The sequence below is a fragment of the Papio anubis genome, unplaced genomic scaffold (assembly GCF_008728515.1).
Source record: "Papio anubis isolate 15944 unplaced genomic scaffold, Panubis1.0 scaffold922, whole genome shotgun sequence".
In the NCBI taxonomy this organism is placed as follows: Eukaryota; Metazoa; Chordata; class Mammalia; order Primates; family Cercopithecidae; genus Papio; species Papio anubis.
The window spans coordinates 497-21,251 of NW_022169472.1; the positions used below are offsets into that span (position 1 = coordinate 497).

The 20,755-nt window shown below is 43.9% G+C and overlaps 2 protein-coding genes across 2 annotated transcripts; one reads left to right on the forward strand and one right to left on the reverse strand.

The window, feature by feature from the left end:
* Positions 1 to 260: 260 nt before the first annotated feature.
* Positions 261 to 14,627, reverse strand: LOC116273590 (proteasomal ATPase-associated factor 1-like). The gene is made up of 4 exons (XM_031662731.1): positions 14,493 to 14,627; positions 12,740 to 12,780; positions 4,045 to 4,148; positions 261 to 1,270 (listed from the first exon to the last, which is right to left on the reverse strand). Exons 1-4 carry the CDS (start codon positions 14,537 to 14,539, stop codon positions 1,238 to 1,240), a joined length of 225 nt encoding a protein of 74 aa, XP_031518591.1. The 5' UTR covers positions 14,540 to 14,627; the 3' UTR covers positions 261 to 1,237.
* LOC101016257 (cytochrome c oxidase assembly factor 4 homolog, mitochondrial) lies at positions 14,626 to 18,770 on the forward strand. Its single transcript, XM_003910400.2, has 2 exons — positions 14,626 to 14,805; positions 18,134 to 18,770. Exon 2 carries the CDS (start codon positions 18,150 to 18,152, stop codon positions 18,411 to 18,413), a length of 264 nt encoding a protein of 87 aa, XP_003910449.1. The 5' UTR covers positions 14,626 to 14,805; positions 18,134 to 18,149; the 3' UTR covers positions 18,414 to 18,770.
* The last annotated feature ends 1,985 nt before the right edge of the window (positions 18,771 to 20,755 follow it).

A 20,755-nucleotide genomic window follows, 5' to 3' on the forward strand; every position in this document is an offset into this window, starting at 1 on the left:
AAGGACCCCTAACCTTTTATCTCTTCTGTAGTAGTACTTCAAAATCTCTGGCAATTCTTTTTTTTTTTTTGAGACGGAGTCTCCCACTGTTGCCCAGGCTGGAGTGCAGTGGCGCGATCTGCAAGCTCTGCCTCCTGGGTTCACGACATTTTCCTGCCTCAGCCTCCTGAGTAGCTGGGACTACAGGTGCCCACCACCACGTCTGGCTAATTTTTTTTTTTTTTTTTTGTATTTTTAGTAGAGACGGGGTTTCACCATGTTAGCCAGAATGGTCTCGATCTCCTGACTTCGTGATCCACCCACCTCGGCCTCCCAAAGTGCTGGGATTACAGGCATGAGCCACCGCGCCCGGCCAAGTCTCTGGTCATTCTTCAGGACAATGAAAATGACTTCAGTAATCAAAATTTTCTGAATCTCCTTATATCCAACAAGCACAGGTCCTCACAGTTCATTAGAAAGAATGGTTTCAAAGTCAAAATATTCTCATCATTGAATCAGTATGTTCTTTACAGATCTACTCCTTTAAAATGACAATTAGACTATCTACACAAACAGCACTTTCTTAGCCAGCATATCCATGCCTGGCTGCCTGCAGGCCTTTCTTTAAATGAGTTTTTGCTTCTAACTGCGTGACAAAGCCCATATAGCTGCAAGAGTGCTGGCCTGGATTTGGAACTACCTTTTGTACCAGAAACTAAAGTGTCAGCTAAATTCTCTTGGCTGAATATTCACGCTAGCAAGGATGCAAGGAGTTTCAAAAGCTTAGTGTTTGGGCCTCTGTAAGAATTGGGTTAGCTCTCAGAAGACTTCATTTCTTTGGAGCTATGTGACAGATTTCAATAATCAGTTCTTTTCTCCTACTTTGCAATCTTGCAAATCAACCTTTGATCCACAAACAGACTATGAAGGAAGATAAATGTTAAAATATCTTCCAATATTAGCAGTGGACAATCATGCTGTTAATGAAAATATTTTAAAGAAAAACTGCAAGAGAGATCAGAACAGACAAAATTCAAGTGGAAAAAATGTGAGTATGCTGCACTAAGATAAAATTCTAAGTCAAACATTTTTATCCTCCAGGGTTAGACATTTAAGCACAATGACAGATATACTGTTTAAGAGAACAATGTAGCAATATCAAATAGCAAAGTGACTCATGGCAGTTAGGAAACGAATGTTCAACTATAAGCACTTACTGTCTGAACCCACCCAGCAGGTTCACAGCAAAAATTAGCAATCATGTTTGAAGTGATAAGGACTGTATCCAGGTCTGAGTATGAAGGGAAGAAAGAAGTCAGCACCCAGGCTGTGCAAAAACACCTGAGAAAAACGTAGGCTTGCATGGTAGTGCTAAACTTGGAATCAACAGAACTGGGTTTCAATGCCAGCATACAGTCTGTCTTTGATTATTAGAGATTAATTAACCTCTCTGAGTTTGTTTGCCTATCTGCAAAATGGACATTTAAAATGCCAATCCCACAGGATTGTCATGGTAAAACAACCAAAACTAACTTTTGTAGTATTTTATAGATTCATCCACGTGCAGTCTCATTCCCCATTAACCATTCTAGGAGGTAGATTATGATCTCAGCTTTATTGATGAGGAAACTGAGACCCAGAGAACTAAGTTATTTGTCCAAAATCACATAGCTAATAAGTGTCAGAATTAACTAAGACTTAGATCTTCTGACACCTATAATACCCATAGCTGTTTATGAAAAACAAATATGAAATATATAATAACATGTAGCCTATTACCTGGCCCAAAGAGAGTAATGAATGAACATTTGCATGTAAAAAACAAAGTATTCTCTATTCTTGTTAGTATACCCAAAATATTTTTTTTTTTTTTTTTTTTTTTTTTTTTTTGAGATCGGAGTCTGTTTCGTCTTCTAGGCTGGGAGTGCAGTGGCTTGATCTCAGCTCACTGCAAGTCTGCCTCCCCGGTTCACTTCCACGCATTCTCCTGCCTCAGCCTCCCGAAGGGACTACAGGCGCTCACCACCTCACCAAGGTTTTGTATTTTAGTAGAGACGGGTTTCACCGGCTAGCCAGGATGGTCTCATCTCCTGACCTTGTGATCCGCCTTCGCCTCCGGCCCCAAAGTGCTGGGATTACAGGGCTTGAGCCACACTGCCTTTTTTGAGACGGAGTCTCACCTGTCGCCCAGGCTGAGTGCAGTGGCCGCATCTCAGCTCTCACTGCAAGCCCCTCGGCCCCGGTTTACCATTCCTCCTGCCCTCAGCCCAGAGTAGCTGGGACTACAGGCGCCTCGCCACTCCCTCCGGGCTAGTTTTTATTTTAATAGACGGGGTTTCACCATGTTGGCCAGGATGGTCTCGATCTCTCCCTGACCTCGGATCCTACTGCCTCGCCTCCCCAAAGTGCTGGGATTACAGGCTTGCTTCACTGCTACCAGCCCCAAAATATTTTTATAACTAAAAAGCTTTAATTACACAAAAAGAAAATGAAACAAAAGGCTGGTCCGCTTCCTAAGGAATCATCTCACCTAGGGAAATGAATGAACATCAAGGCAACTTATACATGAAAAAATGAAGTATTCTCTATTCCTTGTAAGTATATCCAAAGTATTTTATATAACTAAAAAGCTTTAATTACACAAAAAATAAAATGAAACAAAGGTTGGTCCACCCTTAGGAATCATCTCATCAGAGCATACCTAACTGCAGCAGTCAGAATTAGTAGGGAGAGGGCAAATCAAGGGTGCACCAATGCTTGTTTACCCATATACTCAAATCTCAAAGACAAACAAGAAAACTGTTATACCATTAATGTAGACTCTTCATCAAGGCCTCAACAGATATGGACTATAAGGCTAAGCATTGTTCAGTAGTAGGTAATGTTTTTCATATCAGGCAACTAAGAACTACTTGGATATAGGCATATGTTTTCAACTGTAAATTTTATAAAACCTTAAATACAGATCAAGTATTTCTAATAAAAAATTAGAGTCTGAATCCAGGCTGTAAAAAGTAAAATATACATGGCGCCGAAGACTTTTATCAAGAAAAATAAATGTAAAATCTCTAATAATTTTAGTAGTATTTCAAGTGGTTGAAATAATGTTTAGGTATACCCGGGTTAGATCAAATATGGCTTGCTGCAACCAATTTTATTAGGCGGTGGCTCGGCGCCTGAATCTCAGCACTTTGGGAGGCCAAGATGGGTGGATCAATGGCGGTCAGGAGTTCAAGACCAGCCCAGCTTCAACATGATGAAACCCCATCTCTACTAAAATGCAAAAATTTGGGCCGGGCTGTGGCTCAAGCCTGTAATCCCAGCACTTTGGCGCCGAGACGGGCGGACAGGTCAGAGATCGAGACCATCCTGGTTAACATGGTGAAACCCTGCCTCTCTACTAAAAATACAAAAACTAGCCGGGCGCAGGTGGCGGATCACTGTAGTCCCAGCTACTGAGGCCGGAGTGCAGGAGAATGGCGCGGAACTCCGGGAGCCAGCAGTGAGCTGGAGATCCCGGCCACTGCATTCCAGCCTGGTGACCAGAGCTGGTGACCCTGGGCCTCAAAAAAAAAAAAAAAAAAAAAAAAAAAATGCAAAAACAATGCAGGAAGGGTGCCTGTAACCCCAGCTACTAAGGAGGCTGAGGCATGAGAATTGCTCGAACCTCGGGAGGAAGGTGCAGTTGCAGTGAGCCACATCGTGGCCATTGCACTCCAGCCTGGGTGACAGAGCAGGACTCCATCTCAAAAAACAAAACAAAACAAAAATCAATTTCATCATTTACTTTTATCTCTATATAATGTGGCTACTAGAAAAATTTAAATTACACATACATCTTGCATTATCAGAACTGATATAAGGGAAGTAAGAGGAAGTTTGATGGCACTTAAAAGTATATGTAACTACACGAGAAAAAGAAAACTATTAACACAGGCAGCAAAAACTATGATTCTCATATAAATGAAGTGGAGATACACGATAATCGTATAAATATCTAAAGTAGATGTATGGGTACTACCATAGTTTTAAATATCGTGCCATCTAGAAGATATAAAAACATACCTTGTTTATTTCATTCACAATAAATCCTTCTGAAGCTGTAACCTCTGGGATGCCATCTAGGCCAATTCCTTGACATGTTAGGCTGCCATACAAAGACGGTTTCCCTATATGGTACAAAAAAAGCATGTCTCAAAAAATAAGAAAAATTTAATATTTTTCTCTTTGAAGACCCAATTCAGGCATCTGTATAAATAGTAAACCCATGAAATTGGCCCATGAAAGAAAAACAGGTACCTGTGTTAAAAGTCAGGTGAAGTAAAAAGAGAATTAGATTAGGTGTCTTAGTCTGTTTAGTGTTGCTATAAAGGAATACCTGAGGCTGGGTAATTTACAGAGAAAAGAGGTTTATTTGGCTCACGGTTCTGCAGACTGTACAAGTATGGCACCAGCATCTGCTTCTGATGAGAGCCTCAGGCTGCTTCCACGCATGGCAGAAGGAGAAGGGAGCCAGTGTGTGCAGAGATCACATGGTGAGAGAGGAAGTAAGAGAGAGGAGGGAGATACCAGGATCTTTTTTACAATCAGCTTTCTCAGGAAAGAACAGAGTGAGAACTCAGTCACTCTCACTCCCCAGGGAGGACATTAATCTATTCATGAGGCGTCTGCCCCCATGACCTAAAACACCCCCCCGCGTTAGGCCCTACCTCCAACACTGAGGATTAAATTTCAACATGAGATTTGGAGGGGTCAAATATCCAAACTATAGCACTAGGCAACTCTAATTTGAAAGGGAATACACTTTCAAGACTAAAATACATATTCTATTTTTTTTTTTTTTTTTTTGTCTGAGATGGAGTCTCGCTCTGTCACCTAGGCTGGAGTGCAGTGGCGCGATCCGGCTCACTGCAACCTCCGCCTCCTGGGTTCACGCCATTCTCCTGCCTCAACCTCCTGAGTAGCTGGGACTATAGGCACCTGCAACCACACCCAGCTAATTTTTTATATTTTTAGTAGAGATGGGGTTTCACCGTGTTAGCCAGGATGGTCTCAATCTCCTGACCTCGTGATCCGCCCGCCTCGGCCTCCCAAAGTGCTGGGATTACAGGTGTGGGCCACTGCACCCGACCTGACTAAAACACATTTTCAAGACTAAAAAAGAACAAAGATTTAGTGATTTGATACAGCATTTGTAGAGAGGGCTGCTAGAGTGATCTCAACCTGATGTAACTGGCTGTGAAATGTAATTCTTCCAGGATGAAAGGTGAAGATCAATATGCATACATGTATTTATCCACAGTATATACACATAATACACAGTAAAGAATTAAGCTTCAGTAACCTGTAAAATTTGCCTAAGTAGAATACTGATTTTGCAGAGATATGGGCCAAGTAAGATATTATCCTACACATAAGCACACGCAGATGATAAAATGAAGTTAAAAACTGTTTCCATTCTTCTTCTACACCTTATATATTCATGTCCAAAACAGCCCATATAACACACTGTTTACATGCCTGACTTGCCCAACAGACTGTGAAGTCCTTGAGTCTACCAGGGTGCTACATTCATTTATTATTCAGTAAATAAATGTCAAACCAAACTGAAGTTACAGAAGAGAGAAGTAGAAATCACCATGGATTCACATAAGAGTGGGAGGGCTTTTTTTTTGAGATGGAGTTTCATTAGTGTCGCCCAGGTTGGAGTGTAATGGCGCGATCTCAGCTCACTGCAACCTCCACCTCCTGGGTTCAAGCAGTTCTCATGCCTCAGCCTCCCAAGTAGCTGGGATTACAGGCGCCTGCCACCACATCTGGCTAATTTTTGTATTTTTAGCAGAGATGGGGTTTCACCAGATTGGCCAGGCTGGTCTTGAGCTCCTCCCCTCAGGTGATCACCCACCTCAGCCTCCCAAAGTGTTGGGATTACAGGCGTAAGCCACCACGTCTGGCCGGGAGCGCTTTCTAGAGAGTATAGGACTTGCGTAGGATCCTCAAAGAAAGATAGGAGCTGGCTAGGAAGAAAATAAGGGAAAGAAAACTCCAAATTAAGGAGGAGCATATCAAGAATGAAAGAAAGTCGGCTGGGCATGGTGGCTCACGCCTGTAATCTCATCACTTTGGGAGCTCAAGGTGGGTGGATCACAACATCAGGAGTTCAAGACCAGCCTGGCCAACACAGTGAAACCTCATCTCTACTAAAAATACAAAAATTAGCCAGGTTTGGTGGCATGCGCCTGTAGTCCCAGCTACGATACTCAGGAGGCTGAGGCAGAAGAATCGCTTGAACCTGGGAGGCGGAGGTTGCAGTGAGCTGAGACCACGCCATTGCACTCCAGTATGGGTGACAGAGTGAGACACCATCTCAAAAAAAAATAATAAAAGAAAAAAAAAAACAAGAGGGAAGGCGTCATCAATTAATACACCAGTTTGGTAATAGCAGTCATGGAAATGATACTTAAGGGATAAATCCCAGAGAAACTCAAGTCTAGGGTAGAAGTTTGGCCTATAGAAGACCTAGTAAAGATGCTTTTCACAGGGAAGTATCATGAAGCACTATTTCAGAAAGATGCCACAAAAACAGAACTGAAGGAACTTCACTTTTTATCCCACTCCATAATTCCCTACTGTGTTTACCAACTGCCTTAAGAAGTCTGGCCCTCATGGTGCATCATTTCGACCAATCACTCAATGACTTCTCTACATTTGTGGATGTGTATATATATGTATTTTTTAAATATGTGAGACAGGGTCTCACTCTGTCACCCAGGCTGGAGTGCAGTGGCATGATCATGGTTCACTGCAGCCTCTGTCTCCTGGAATCAAGTGATTCTCCCACCTCAGCTTCCTGAGTAGCCTGCATGCCACCATGCCCAACTTTTTTTTTTTTTTTTTTTTTTGAGACGGAGTCTCGCTCAGTCACCCAGGCTGGAGTGCAGTGGCGCGATCTCGGCTCACTGCAAGCTCCGCCTCCTGGGTTCACGCCATTCTCCTGCCTCAGCCTCCCAAGTAGCTGGGACTACAGGCGCCCGCCACCACACCCAGCTAATTTTTTGCATTTTTTTTTAGCAGAGAAGGGGTTTCACCGTGTTAGCCAGGATGGTCTCGATCTCCTGACCTCGTGATCCACCCGCCTTAGCCTCCCAAAGTGCTGGGATTACAAGCGTAAGCCACTACGCCCGGCCAATTTTTTATTTTTATTTTTTTTTTATTTTTAGTAGAGACTGTTGCCCAGACTGGTCTCGAACTACTGGGCTCAAGCAATCCTTCTGCCTCAGCCTCCCAAAGTGGTAGGATTACAGGGTGAGTTACCCTGCCCAGCTGACTTCTCTGCATTTGTGAAGTCACTAAAATGACCTCAGCCTTGGTTTTCTCTATATAATAGCAGAACTGGGATCAGTCCAACCACTCACCTTCTACATTCCTACATGCAGGCTGCTAAGCACTGCTCCAGAAAAGGACACAACTGCCAATTGTCACCAATACAATTCATGTTTCTAAACTCAGCAGTTTTGTAATCCTTTCACCTCTCCCATTCCCCACAGCAGCCGGTTCTCATGCCATCTATCCTGCCATCAAAATCTCCTTCCCTCATAATAGCCAAAACCTAGAAATAAATGTCCGTCAATTGATGAATGGATAAACAAATTATAGTGTATCCATACAACAGAGTATTACTGGGCCACAAAAAGGAATGAAGTACTGATAAAAACAACAAATAGAAACATTGTACTAAGTTGCCTGTAATCCCAGCACTTTGGGAGGCCGAGGTGGGTAGATCACTTGAGGCCAAGAGTTCAAGACCAGCCTGGCCAACATGCCGAAACCTCATTCGTCTCTACTAAAAATACAAAAATTACCCGGGTGTGGTGGCAGGTGCCTGTAATCCCAGCTACTCAGGAAGCTGAGGCACAAAAATCACTTGAATCCGGGAGGTGAAGGTTGCAATGAGGAGCTGAGATTGCGTCATTATACTTCAGCCTAGACAACAGAGTAAGACTCTCAAAAAAAAAAAAGAAACATTATGCTAAGTGAAAGAAGTCACACAAAAGGCCACGTATTTTATGATTCCATTTATGTGAAATGTCCAAAGTAGGCAAAACCATAGAGATAGAAAGTAAACTAGTGGTTGCTAGGATTGGGGGGTGGAAAGTGACTGTTAACAGGTATAGACTTTTTTTTGCGGGGGAGTGATACTAGAAATAATATATGTAAAGCAACTAGCACATAGATAGCACACATTTTTATCTCAATAAAGCTGTTATTTAAAAACAAAAACAAGAAACAAGATGGTGGATCACACCTAGAGTCTCAGCTACTTGGGAGGCTGAGAAAGGATCACTTGAGCACAGGAGTTCAAATTCAGCACCTGGGAAACACAGTGAGACCCCATGCATTAAAAAATAAACACAGAAGTTCAAGACCAGCCTGGGCAACATAGTGAGACCTTGTCTCCACAAAAAATTTACAAAATTAGCCGGGTATGGTGGTGCATGGCTGTGGTCCCAGCTACTCAGGAGGCTTAGGTGGGAGGATCTCTTGAACCCAGGAGATCAAGGCTGCAGTGACCCATAACCATGTAACTCTACTCCAGCCTGAGCAACAGGGCAAGACCCTGTCTCAAAAAAATAAGAATAGGCCAGGCACAGTACGTCTGTAATCCCAGCACTTTGGGAGGCCGAGGTGGGTGGATCACAAGGTCAGGAGTTCGAGACCATCCTGCCTAACACAGTAAAACCCTGTCTCTACCAAAAATACAAAAAAACTAGCTGGGCATGGTGGCGGGTACCTGTAGTCCCAGCTACTCAGGAGGCTGAGGCAGGAGAATGGCATGAACCCGGAAGGTGGAGCTTGCAGTGAGCCAAGATTGTGCCACTGCACTCCAGCCTAGGCGACAGAGCGAGACTCCATCTCAAAAAAAAAACAAAACAAAAAAATTAGCCAGGCGTGGTGGCACATGCCTGCAATCCCAGCTACTTGGGAGGCCGAGGCAGAAGAATTGCTTGAACCCAGGAGGCGGAGGTTGCAGTGAGCCAAGACCACACCACTGCACTCCAGCCTGGGCGACAAGAGCGAAACTCCAACTCAAAAATAAATAAATAAATAAATAATATATAAAAATAAAAATAAACACACACAGAAACAAAAACCATCCTCCTCCTTAAGAGACATCATTAACTCCAATTCATAAAGAAAACTGAGCCTACAAGTTACCCTCAAAAAAGAAAAAAAAAGTGCGGGTGCGGTGGCTCACACCTGTAATCCCAGCACTTTGGGAGGCCACAGTGAGTGGATCACAAGATCAGGAGATGGAGACCATCCTGACTAACACGGTGAAACCCCGTCTCTACTAAAAATACAAAAAATTGCCGGGCGCGGTGGCTCATGCCTGTAACCCCAGCACTTTGGGAGGTTGAGGTGGATGGATCACCTGAGGTTGGGAGTTCGAGACCAGCCTGACCAACATGGAGAAACCGTGTCTCTGTTAAAAAAAAAAAAACATACAAAATTAGCCAGGCATGGTGGCACATGCTTGTAATCCCAGCTACTCGGGAGGCTGAGGCAGGAGAATTGCTTGAATCTGGGAGGTGGAGGTTGCAGTGAGCCAAGATTGTGCCATTGCACTCCAGCCTCCAGCCTGGACAACAAGAACGAAACTCCGTCTCAAAAAAAAAAACAACAAAAAAAAACAAAAAAATTAGCCAGGCATGGCGGCACACGCCTGTAGTTCCAGCTACTTGGGAGGCTGAAGCTGGAGAATCACTTGAACCTGGCAGGCGGAGGTTGCAGTGAGCCGAGACTGCGCCACTGCACTCCAGCCTGGGCAACAGAGTGAGACTCCATCTCAAAAACAAACAAACAAAAAAAAAACTCCTTGGTTGTTGAAGGTAGCTTGGTAATTAAAAACAAAACAAAACTAAGTTTGTTGCTTTGTAAAGACTTGATAATTTTTTTAAAAACTGTTTTAGGCCAGGGGCAGTGGCTCATGCCTATAATCCCAGCACTTTGGGAGGCCAAGGCAGGAGGATCACTTGAGGTCAGGAGTTCAAGACCAGCCTGGCCAACATGGTGACATCCCGTCTCTACTAAAAATACAAAAATTAGCTGGGCATGGTAACATGCACCTGTAGTTCCAGCTATTCAGGAGGCTGAGGCACGAGAATCGCTTCAACCCGGGACTGGAGGTTGCAGTGAGCCGAGATCATGCCACTGCATTCCAGCCTGGGTGACAGAGCAAGACTCTGTTTTAAAAAACTGCTTTAATAGTATGTATGGGCAAGATAAATGCAAAATGTTAGGGAAAAGATCTAAAAAAATATAAACCCCAGTTGACATTTTGCTCTTAGATTGCTTTTTTAGCGTAAGTAAAGATTTGCCTTGCTTTAAAGAAACTGTGCCTTTCGGTTATGGTTTATTATAAGAAAGCCAAGGTCCTTGTAATAATCAGTGGACTAATGAAGAGATGGTGAATTTTAATGTATGTTTATATATTTTAGTTAAAATAAAATGTAGGTCTTTTGTGTATTTTTTTTTTTACTTTTATTTATTTATTTATTTATTTTTGAGACGGAGTTTCACTCTTGTTACCCAGGCTGGAATGCAATGGCGCGATCTCCACTCACTGCAACCTCCACCTCATGGGTTTAAGCGATTCTCCTGCCTCAGCCTCCTGAGTAGCTAGGATTACAGGCAGCACCACCATGCCCGGCTAATTTTTTGTATTTTTAGTAGAAACGGGGTTTTATGTTAGCCAGGCTGGTCTCAAACTCCTGACCTCAGGTGATCCGCTCACCATGGCTTCCTAAAGTGCTGGGATAACAGGCGTGAGCCACCGTGCCCAGCTTTTTTTTTATTTTTTTTTTTTTTTTGAGACGGAGTCTTGCTCAGTCGACTAGGCTAGAATGCAGTGGCATGATCTCGGCTCACTGCAAGCTCTGCCTCCCGGGTTCATGCCATTCTCCTGCCTCAGGCTCACGAGTAGCTGGGACTACAGGCACCCGCCACAATGCTTGGCTAATTTTTTGTATTTCTTTTTAGTAGAGCCACTGTGCCCAGCTTTTAAATTTTTTTTATTTTTATTTTTTAATTGAGACAGGGTTTCGCTCTGTCTCTCAGGCTGGAGTACAGTGGCACAATCCTAGCTCAAGCAGTTAGAATAGGATTTTTGAACATAATTAAGCACAATAAAATAGTTAAAATAAAATACAATATTGTCCTTGAATTTTTATGTTACATATATATATATATGTATATATGTGTATGTATGTGTGTGTATATATATATTTGTATATTTGTGTGTGTGTTTCTTTTTTTAGAGACAGGGTCTCACTTTCTGGTCCAGGGTAGGAGATCACGTAGCATGATCACGGCTACCCGATCAGGGTAGGAGATCCAGTAGCATGATCACAGCTCACTGCAGCCTTGACTTGTTGGACTTGAGCAATCCTCCCACCTCTGCCTCTTGAGTAGCTGGGACTACAGACACCCAACACCATGCCCAGCTAGTTTTATTTGCTGTAGACACGAGGTCTCCCTATGTTCCCCAAGCTGGTCTCAAGCAATCCTCCATCTTGGCCTCCCAGAATGGTGGATGATAGGTGTGAGCCACCACATCTGGCCTTATACTTTAAGATGATTGGCAAGTCACAACACTATAAAGTCAGTCCTTTATTCCACTAATATAAACAATAATCTTTTTTTTTTTTTTTAATGATGGGGTCTCACTCTGTCACTCCGGCAAGAGTGCAATGGTTCAATTGTAACTCACTGCAGCCTCAACCTCCTGGGCTCAACAGATCCTCCTATCTCAGCCTGCCAAGTAGCTGGGACTATACAAGCATGCCACTATGCCTATTTTTTTTTTTTATTATTTTTTATAGAGATGGGCGTCTCACTTTGTTTCCCAGGCTGGTCTCGAACTCCTGGGCTCAAGTGATCCTCCTGCCTCAGCTTCCCAAAGTGCTAGGATTATAGGTGTGAGCCACTGTGCCTGGCCCAAACTTTATTTGTCATAGAAATACAATATATCAGTAGCATTTGAAATGAAAGATAATCAGCAAAACAAAACTTTCTCACAGAATTTAGAAGGAAGGTTGATTTGTTTTAGAATGGTACCACATTGGTTACCAATTTGAAAAGAATCCTGTGAATGAAATAAAGAGTGTTATTCAAAAGAAAAACTGATAAGACTTGGGAGCTTCCTGGATATGGCAGGGTCAAATAACTAGGTTTTTCACTCTGGTGCCTAGAAAAATGATGGTAACTTAAGAAATGAGAAAATCAAGAAAGAGAACTCACTTGACAACAAATGTACTCAGCTTGGTTTTGGACTTCAGTAAGTCAAGTAACTTAAGGTGACAGTGAGACCTTTAAGCAGAATCTCCAGCAAACAACTAATCAATCTCTGTTTGAACATGCAGAAGTCAGGGCTGGAGCTATAGATCTAGAAATTATCATCAAGAAGGTCCCAGTTAAAGCTGCAGAAGTGCTTAGAATACAACAGCACAGGGTAAGTGATTAATTAAGATGCATCAACAATGTCTCCATGAATAAGTCTGTGGCTTTCAAATGGAAAATCAATCTGAAGGCCTTCCCTTGGAATGGAGGAGTTGGGGTGTTAGCTATACAGTACCGACTGGTCAAGCATATTTGCAGACTATGAGTATTATATAAGGAGGCTGGGCCAAGAGAAAATAGGAAGCTTTCTTTTAAGGATAATAATCCTTCTTCTTTAAAGTGACAGCATATAGGGTATTACCTGGGGGATGACAGCTCAGCCAGGCCTCCCCTTCATCCTTCCTATGAAGAAAGACAAAAGCTTAATTAGGCTCACCCAAAGTTGAACAGGATCCCATAGTTACAAGGGAAGAAAGAAGGTCATGTAACCTCCAGTTTGGTCACAGTACTTAGACATGAGCTAGTTCAACCTTTCATCAGGTATAGATCATTCTAAGACACACAAACTTTATTTGTTCAAGAAGTATTTGTGGATTAACTATTTAATGAATAGATATCTGTTGGTTAAATTAATGCTCATCCATCAACAGTGAGCTCACTTTGAAAAATCAAGGTTATCTAATTAGATATTTATCAGGATTATTGTAAACCAAGCCCTGTGCTAAGCACTTTCCATATACAATCATTAACTCTCACAATAACCAAACAAGATTCCTTTTATTATTTCGGCACCTGCCCAATCATCCAAATCCTGATCTCTTCACCCTAGCACTTTTAGGGTCTAATGGAAAGGGTCTATGCTTTTAAGACAGAAACATCTAGGTTGACAGTAACCCTCTATCATTTGACGAGATGCATGATCTTGGGCAAGTTAAGCCTTCTGATTCTGGTGCTGTACTTTCTCATAGGTACCTAGTGGAACTTCATGTTATTGTTCTTTACTACTTATCACATTCTGTGTACTAGCAACTAGTCTGTATTTTAGCCCACCTAAATTAAGTAAGGTATAAATTTAGTAAGGTGAAAATTTCTTAAATGCAGAAGGCTGTTTCATTCATCTTCACCATTGTTTCAATTTGAAAAACCCTTATTAGCAGTAGCAGTTGACAAATACGGCACTGCTATATCCATCCTGATTCCTAGAGAAACAACTGGCACAGTATAAGATCAATAAACGTTTTATGAATGAATAGTTGGCTGTGTATTCCTACTTAAGATTTCAGCTTTTCTTTTTTTTTGAGATGAGTATCGCTCTGTCACACAGGCTGGAGTGCAGTGGTGCAACCTCAGCTCACTGCAACCTCCACCTCCTGGGTTCAACCGATTCTCCTGCCTCAGCCTCCCGAGTAGCTGGGATTATAGGTGCCCACTCCCACACCCGGCTAATTTCTGTATTTTTAGTAAAGACAGGGTTTCACCATGTTGGTCAGGCTGGTCTTGAACTTCTGACCTCAAATGATCCACCAATCTCAGTTTTCCAAAGTGCTGGGATTACAGGCGTGAGCCACCGCACCCGGCTTGGATGTCAGCTTCTTAAGAGCAGGAACCATCACTTATATTTAGAGTATACATCTGAGCTCCACCAAGCATCCAGTACTGGGCCTGGACATAGTGTTAGTTTCCTTAATAGTATCGTCCAGTATGCCCAATATAGCATTAGGGGCCTAGGAGAATACAAAGGTTCCATCACATGCACAAAGTGGTGGTGAGTACAGGGACTTCTGGAAATAACTGACGACTAATCAATATTTGCTAAATGACTGCTTGGCCAAGAGCCTTCCTGCCTTCCAGTATCCCTGTCTTTCTCCAACTCACTGATACTAATTCTGACGCGGGGATCACACAACTCATGTGCTCCCTTGGCCTGGGGATAGCTTTTCAGAGAATGACCATACGGGTTTGAGACTTCTTTTTCCGGACCCTGTTCCCTCCATATCCCTCAACAATTGATGAAGTAACCCCTATTGATATCCTGGACCAGGCATGGCTCTCCTTGACGCAAAAGCAACATCCACTACCCTCCTCCTCTGACTCTGTTCTGGGCCTGGATTCACCTTAGGGCTTGCGCCCAGTCGCTCTGAATCCTCAAAGGCGCCGCCATCTCGACCCCGCCTCCACCAGCCCACCTCTTCCGCCCCTTCCCGGAAGTGGGTCCCCGAGAAGGCTGCGGCGAGGACAGAGGGTGGGCTCAACACCGAGAGGCCACCAATGAAAACGGGCCTTTTTCACGTTCCCCGCCCCTTCCGTGTGCGCGCTCCACACGAGGGGCTGGTTCCCGGAAGGATGGACAGAGGACCCTCAACCGCCCGCGAAGCTCAAGCCGCTGCGTAGGAGCGTGTGTTCGGGCCCTCTTCTCCCACCTATTCGGTGAGCATCGCATACCGCGTTCTTCAGAAGGCGTTGCGGGCCCAAAGGTGCAGCGATTAGCGGCCGCGCGCGCGCATGCGTCCTCAAAGTTCAAAGTCCGCGATGCCCCTGAGGCATTTCAGGCCTCGTGGCTGCCAGCATTTTTCTGCTTTAAGATCCTTTCCATGACTTCCTAGTTTAGGCCAGCCTCCACGATCCAGCTGCCAACCATCTAGCCTACCCTGATCTCTGAGCAGGGGTCGTCCTCATTTTACTCCGGAGACTGAAGCCAGAAGGTGGTGAGAGGAGAGTACAGTAGCATTTACTGAGTCCTGTTGTAGCCCAAGCACTTTTCATTCGTTAATCTTCATTCTATTGTGCGAATTAAATATTATTAATGGGGAAACTAAAATGAAAAAGTTTACATAGTAAGGCGTAGTGCTGGGATTCGAATACGGATCTCTTGGTTTAGGATCCAAGGCACTTTCCATTCCACTGTTCTTTCTCTAAATTATTTGCTGCTGGCCTGTTTAGGAAGAGAGAACTATCATTTATTGAACTCTTTAGACGTACTAGCCTCCTTATAAACCTTATCTTTTTTTTTTTTTTTTGAGGCAGGGTCTCCCGCTGTCACCCAGGCTGGGATGCAGTGGCATGATCACGGCTCGCAGTGTTGCCCAGGCTGGGCGCAAACCATCCTGCAGCCTCAGTCTCCCAAAGTGCTGGGATTACAGGCGTGAGCCATGGCACCCAGCTTCATCTCTGTGTTTCCAGAGAGGTTATCAAATGACGTGTCCAAGGACACCAAATGAGGCAGTGACAAAGCTAGGTCCGAGTCTGTTTCAAAGCCCATTTTCCCCCTCCTGCTTAAGTTATACTGCCTCCAAGGCAAATGAGTTGTGTAAAGTGCCTGACTCCCTCTTGTGACTTCCCCATTGCCCTCAGAATAAAAAGCCTTAAATTCCCTACTATGTCCTACAAAGCCCACCAGTTTAATATTGTCTTGTTCTGATACTCTATTTTCCCATCACTGAACTTTTTTTTTTTTTCTCTCATGTATCAGATTCTATCTCAACCACCTGCTCTTCCATTGACCAAAAATAGTTTTCCCATCTCTGGCTAACTTTTGTTCCATATGTCAAGTTTCAGCTTGGAAATCACTTCCTCTAGGAAGCCTTCCCTGCTATTCCTGCCCTTGTCTGGATTAGGTATCCCTCCACTGTGGTCCCAGTCTTCGCTATCTATACACTGCATACTAAACTGCCCTCTCTCCTTGTCTAGGTTGTAAACTCCATGAAGCCAGGAACTTAACTGACTTAGACACTCTTGAATCCTCAGCACTAGCATAGTGCCTGGTACATGATAGGTACTTAATCATTGGTTGAGTGAATGAGAGACACAGTAAAGGTAATAAGGAGTCCTTCTAGTTTCTTTACAGCCCATCATGGTGAAATTTTTGCAAAGGTTGAAGTCATTTCTCTTCAGATCTTAAGTTCCTTCTGTATGCTGCTTTCTGCTGAGTGTTCTGATGCAGATGGGCATGACAGTTTGGGCAAATAAATACATCTCACATTTTTGTATAGTTTACAAAGCCATCTCACCTTATAGATGCAGAGGCCAGGTTTCTGCATGGTGTATGCTACAGCCACACTGAGCTCTTTCTATCCTTCCCATGTGCCAAAACCTACCCATATTTGGGCACCCTTTCACTTTGTTTTTTTGTTTGTTTGTTTTGGAGACGGAGTCTCACTCTGTCGCCCAGGCTGGAGTGCAGTGGTGCAATCTTTGGCTCACTGCAACCTCTGTCCCCTGGATTAAAGCGATTCTCCTGCTTCAGCCTCCCAAGTAGCTGGGATTACAGGCACCTGCCATCGTGCCCACCTAATTTTTATATTTTTAGTGGAGATGGGGTTTCACCAGCTTGGCCAGGCTGGTCTTGAACTTCTGACCTCGTGCTCCACTTGCCTCGGCCTCCCAAAGTGTTGGGATTACAGGTGTGAGCCACCACATCCAGCCTCTTTCACTTTTTAAACTTTGTTCTTCAGCATAGAATAAGACTAGCAGGATAAAAGAAGAACAGTTATTTATTTATTTGAAACGGTCTCATCATGTCACCTAAGCTGGAGTATAGTGGCAGCATCATAGCTCACTGCAGCCTTTCAACTCCTGGGCTCAAGGGATTCTCCCTCTTCAGCCTCTTGAGAACCTGGGACTACAAGTGTGTGCCACCATGCCCAGCTAATTTTTAAATTTTTTTTCTTTCTTTCTTTTTTTTTTTTTTTTTGAGGCCTCAGAGTTTCGCTCTTGTTCCCCAGGCTGGAGTGCAGTGGTGTGATCTCGGCTCATCACAACCTCCGCCTCCCGGGTTCAAACGATTCTCCTGCCTCAGCCTCCTGAGTAGCTGGGATTACAGGCATACGCCACGATGCCTGGCTGATTTTGTATTTTTAGTAGAGACAGGCTTTCTCCATGTTGGTCAGGCTGGTCTTGATCTCCCGACCTCAGGTAATCCAACCACCTCGGTCTCCCAAAGTGCTGGGATTACAGGCGTGAGCCACCGTACCCAGTCATTTTAAAATTTTTTTGTAGAGATGAGGTCTTGCCATAACCCAGGCTAGTCTCAAACTCCTGGGCTCAAGGGATCTTCCTTCCTCAGCCTCCCAAAATGCTAGGATTACAGGTTTGAGCCATCGTACCTAGCTGAAAGTTTAGTTCTTTTTAGGTAGATCAGAGATAGCTTATCTAAAAAGATGACATTTCACCTAATTAATATTCCAATAGCAAAATCCATTGAACTTATTGAATGTTATGTCAAGCATTCTCACATGGTTTATCTCATTCAGTTCAAACCACTTTGCAGGCCTGCTCTCAGCCAGGCCTAGTGCTGGAGGCACAAAGGTAAATCAAGACAAACATCAGCTGGGCACAGTTGGCTCACACCTGTAATCTCAGCACTTCAGGAGGCCAAGGCAGGAGGATCGCTTCAGCCCAGGGTTTTGAGACCATGCTGAGCAACATGGAAAAACCTTGTATCTATCAAAAAATCAAAAAAATTAGCTGAGTGTGGTGGTGCACACCTGTAGTCCCAGCTACTCTGGCTGGGGAGGAACTGAGGTGGAAGGATTGCTTGATCCCTAAAGATGGAGGCTACAGTGAGCCTGGGTAACAAAGCAAGACACCCTTAAAAAAACAAAACAAAACAAAACACAAGCATCTGTCTGCAAGCTTAGAGTCTCCCACGGGAGACATAAACAGGCTAAACGGTGCAGTCTGGTCAGTGCTATTTATAATCTAGGAACCTTACATATTATATCCCCACTCTAACCTTGTCTCTGTTAATGTTCTATAGACTCCCCATCCCCAGGATGTCAACCTCAGCCCCTCAAGGCCATACCTGGACCCAACGGGTGAAGAAGGAGGATGAGGAGGAGGACCCGCTGGACCAGCTGATCTCCCGCTCTGGCTGTGCTGCCTCCCACTTTGCAGTGCAGGAGTGCATGGCCCAGCACCAGGACTGGCGGCAATGCCAGCCACAGGTGCAGGCGTTCAAGGATTGCATGAGTGAACAGCAGTCGAGGCGGCGAGAGGAGCTGCAGAGGAGGAAAGAACAAGCCAGTGCCCACCACTGAGACCTCAAACCACCTATCCCCAGTAGATGGCCCTGCCAAGATCAGCACCCAGCAAGATTATAGAGGAAGAAATCCTAAATGCTGGGTGTGGGAGGTATAAAACATGGGGATAGTTTTTGGATCTGGAGTTGAGAGCCATGGGTTTAGACGTGACTGGCACAAACAGCTGTCATATGTTCTTGGTCAGATCTCACACATCCTCAGCTGTCTTGTTCCACCAGTATTTGCCAGGAAAACAAAGAATGTGGTAAGGGATGCTCCCCTACCCCACATCTTGGGTCAGTGTGCCAAGTACTGAGATGATTTTAGGGACATTTTATTTTAAATTAAATTCACAATCTAATGGTAAATTGATTACCTGATTAGTGCTTTTCTCTTTCATCACTTGTTCTGGATGTTTCAGTCAGTTTAGTGGAAGGAAGAAAGCAAATAGGGAAACTTTTTATTCAAATATGTTTTTGTTTTGTTTTTTTGAGACGGAGTCTCTGTTGCCCAGGCTGGAGTGCAGTGGTGCAATCAGGGCTCACTGCATCCTCAGTGGGCTCAGGCCATCCTCCCACCTAAGCCTCTCAAGTAGCTGGAACCACAGGTGTGTGCATCACCACACCCAGCTAATTATTCAAATATTGAGTACCTATTAAATGCTAGATTCTGTTGAATTAACAGATACTGAGTCTGGCTTTAACCTGCTCCCAACCCAACAAACACACAAAGTTGGGCTAACATTTTTAAAGTATATTTAACACTAAAATACAGATTTTCAGCTTTTGAAAAGTGGAAAAGCTGTTAACATTGATTTTTATTCCCTCTTAACAATTTGCTGGAGCTGAATAACTCCCCCTTTTAGTAGGTTGTGTTTTCTGATTCAAAACAGTTGCATATCAATTCTCATTTTTCTTCAACAAAACTCTTCCATTCTATTCTATTCTTTTTTTTTTTTTTTTTTTTTTTTTGAGATGGAGTCTTGCTCTGTTGCCCAGGCTGGAGTGCAATAGTGCAATCTCGGCTGACTGCAACCTCTGCCTCCCAAATTCAAGTGATCCCCCTGCATCAGCCTCCCAAGTAGCTGGGACTACAGGTAAGCAGTACCACACGCGGCTTATTTTTGTATTTTTAGTAGGGAACGGGGTTTCACCATGTTGGCCAGGCTGGTCTCGAACTCCTGACCTCAAGTGATCCACCCTCCTTAGCCTCCCAAAGTGCTGGGATTACAGGTATGAGCCACCACACCCAGACAGTAACAAATATTGCTTCAGGATCGATCTATTAGAAGCCCAAATCTGAGGTATAGTGGCCTTAAAATTTGCTTTGAGCCTTCATGCCAGTATCTGGGGAAGAAGTAAAGAGAAAAGAGGGGAGAAGATAGGAGTTTAAAGAACAATCCTACTTCTGGCTGAAGGGGATAACCAGGCAAATTATAAAGACAAATTGCTATGTGTGTGTGCTCAGTGCTGATTCATCAGAGAAAACAAGCAGTGTGCACTGGAGTTTTCAGCAAGAATCTCAAAGAAGAGAAGGGATGAGTTGAGTTGAACTTTTAAAGATGAAGTAGGGCAGGCATGGTGGCTCACTTGAGGTCAGGAGTTCAAGACCAGCCTGGCCAACGTGGCAAAAACCCATCTCTGCTAAAAATACAAAAAAATTAGCCAGGCATGGTGGTGCATGCTGAGTATAATCCCAGCTACTTGGGAGTCTGAGGCAGGAGAATCACTTGAACCTGGGAGGTAGAGATGGCAGTGAGCCAAGATTGCACCACTGCATTCCAGCCTGGGTGATGAGTGAGACTGTCTCAATAAATAAATAAATAATAAAGATGAAGTAGACATTACCTATTTGTAAATTATAGCAGAAAAGATTACCATCCAGAATAAAAAGTACCTGGAAGCCACTAAGAAGCACATAGTTGGATAGAAAAGTGAACAAATGAGGCAGGCGCAGGGGCTCACGCCTGTAATCTCAACACTTTGGGAGGCAGAACTGGGTGGATCACTTGAGATGAGGAGTTTGAGACCAGCCTGGCCAACATGGCGAAATCCTGTCTCTACTAAAAACAAAAAAATTAGCCAGGCATGTGCCTGTAATCCCAGCTACTTGGGAGGCTGAGGCAGGAGAATTGCTTGAACCCGGGAGGCAGCAGAGGTTGCAGTGAGCTGAGATCCTGCCACCGCACTCCAGCCTGGGTGACAGAGCGAGACTCCATCTCAAAAAAAAAAGTGAACAAGCCACAAAACATAGGAAACTGTAAATATGCTCTACATCATGGATAATCAGAGAAATTTCGTTTTTGTTTTCGGTAGAGATGAGGTCTCAATATGTTGCCCAGGCTAGTCTCAAACTCCTGG

Bases quoted from the DNA above. Each gene is read 5' to 3' on its own strand.
- LOC116273590 (XM_031662731.1), bottom strand. From the start codon at position 14,539: ATGGCGGCGCCTTTGAGGATTCAGAGCGACTGGGCGCAAGCCCTAAG. The intron at 12,781-14,492 runs GTGAATCCAGGC...CTTTCTTCATAG, and splicing joins GACTGGGCGCAAGCCCTAAG to GAAGGATGAAGGGGAGGCCT. The intron at 1,271-4,044 runs GTATGTTTTTAT...CTTCATACTCAG, and splicing joins TTGTGAATGAAATAAACAAG to ACCTGGATACAGTCCTTATC.
- LOC101016257 (XM_003910400.2), top strand. From the start codon at position 18,150: ATGTCAACCTCAGCCCCTCAAGGCCATACCTGGACCCAACGGGTGAAG.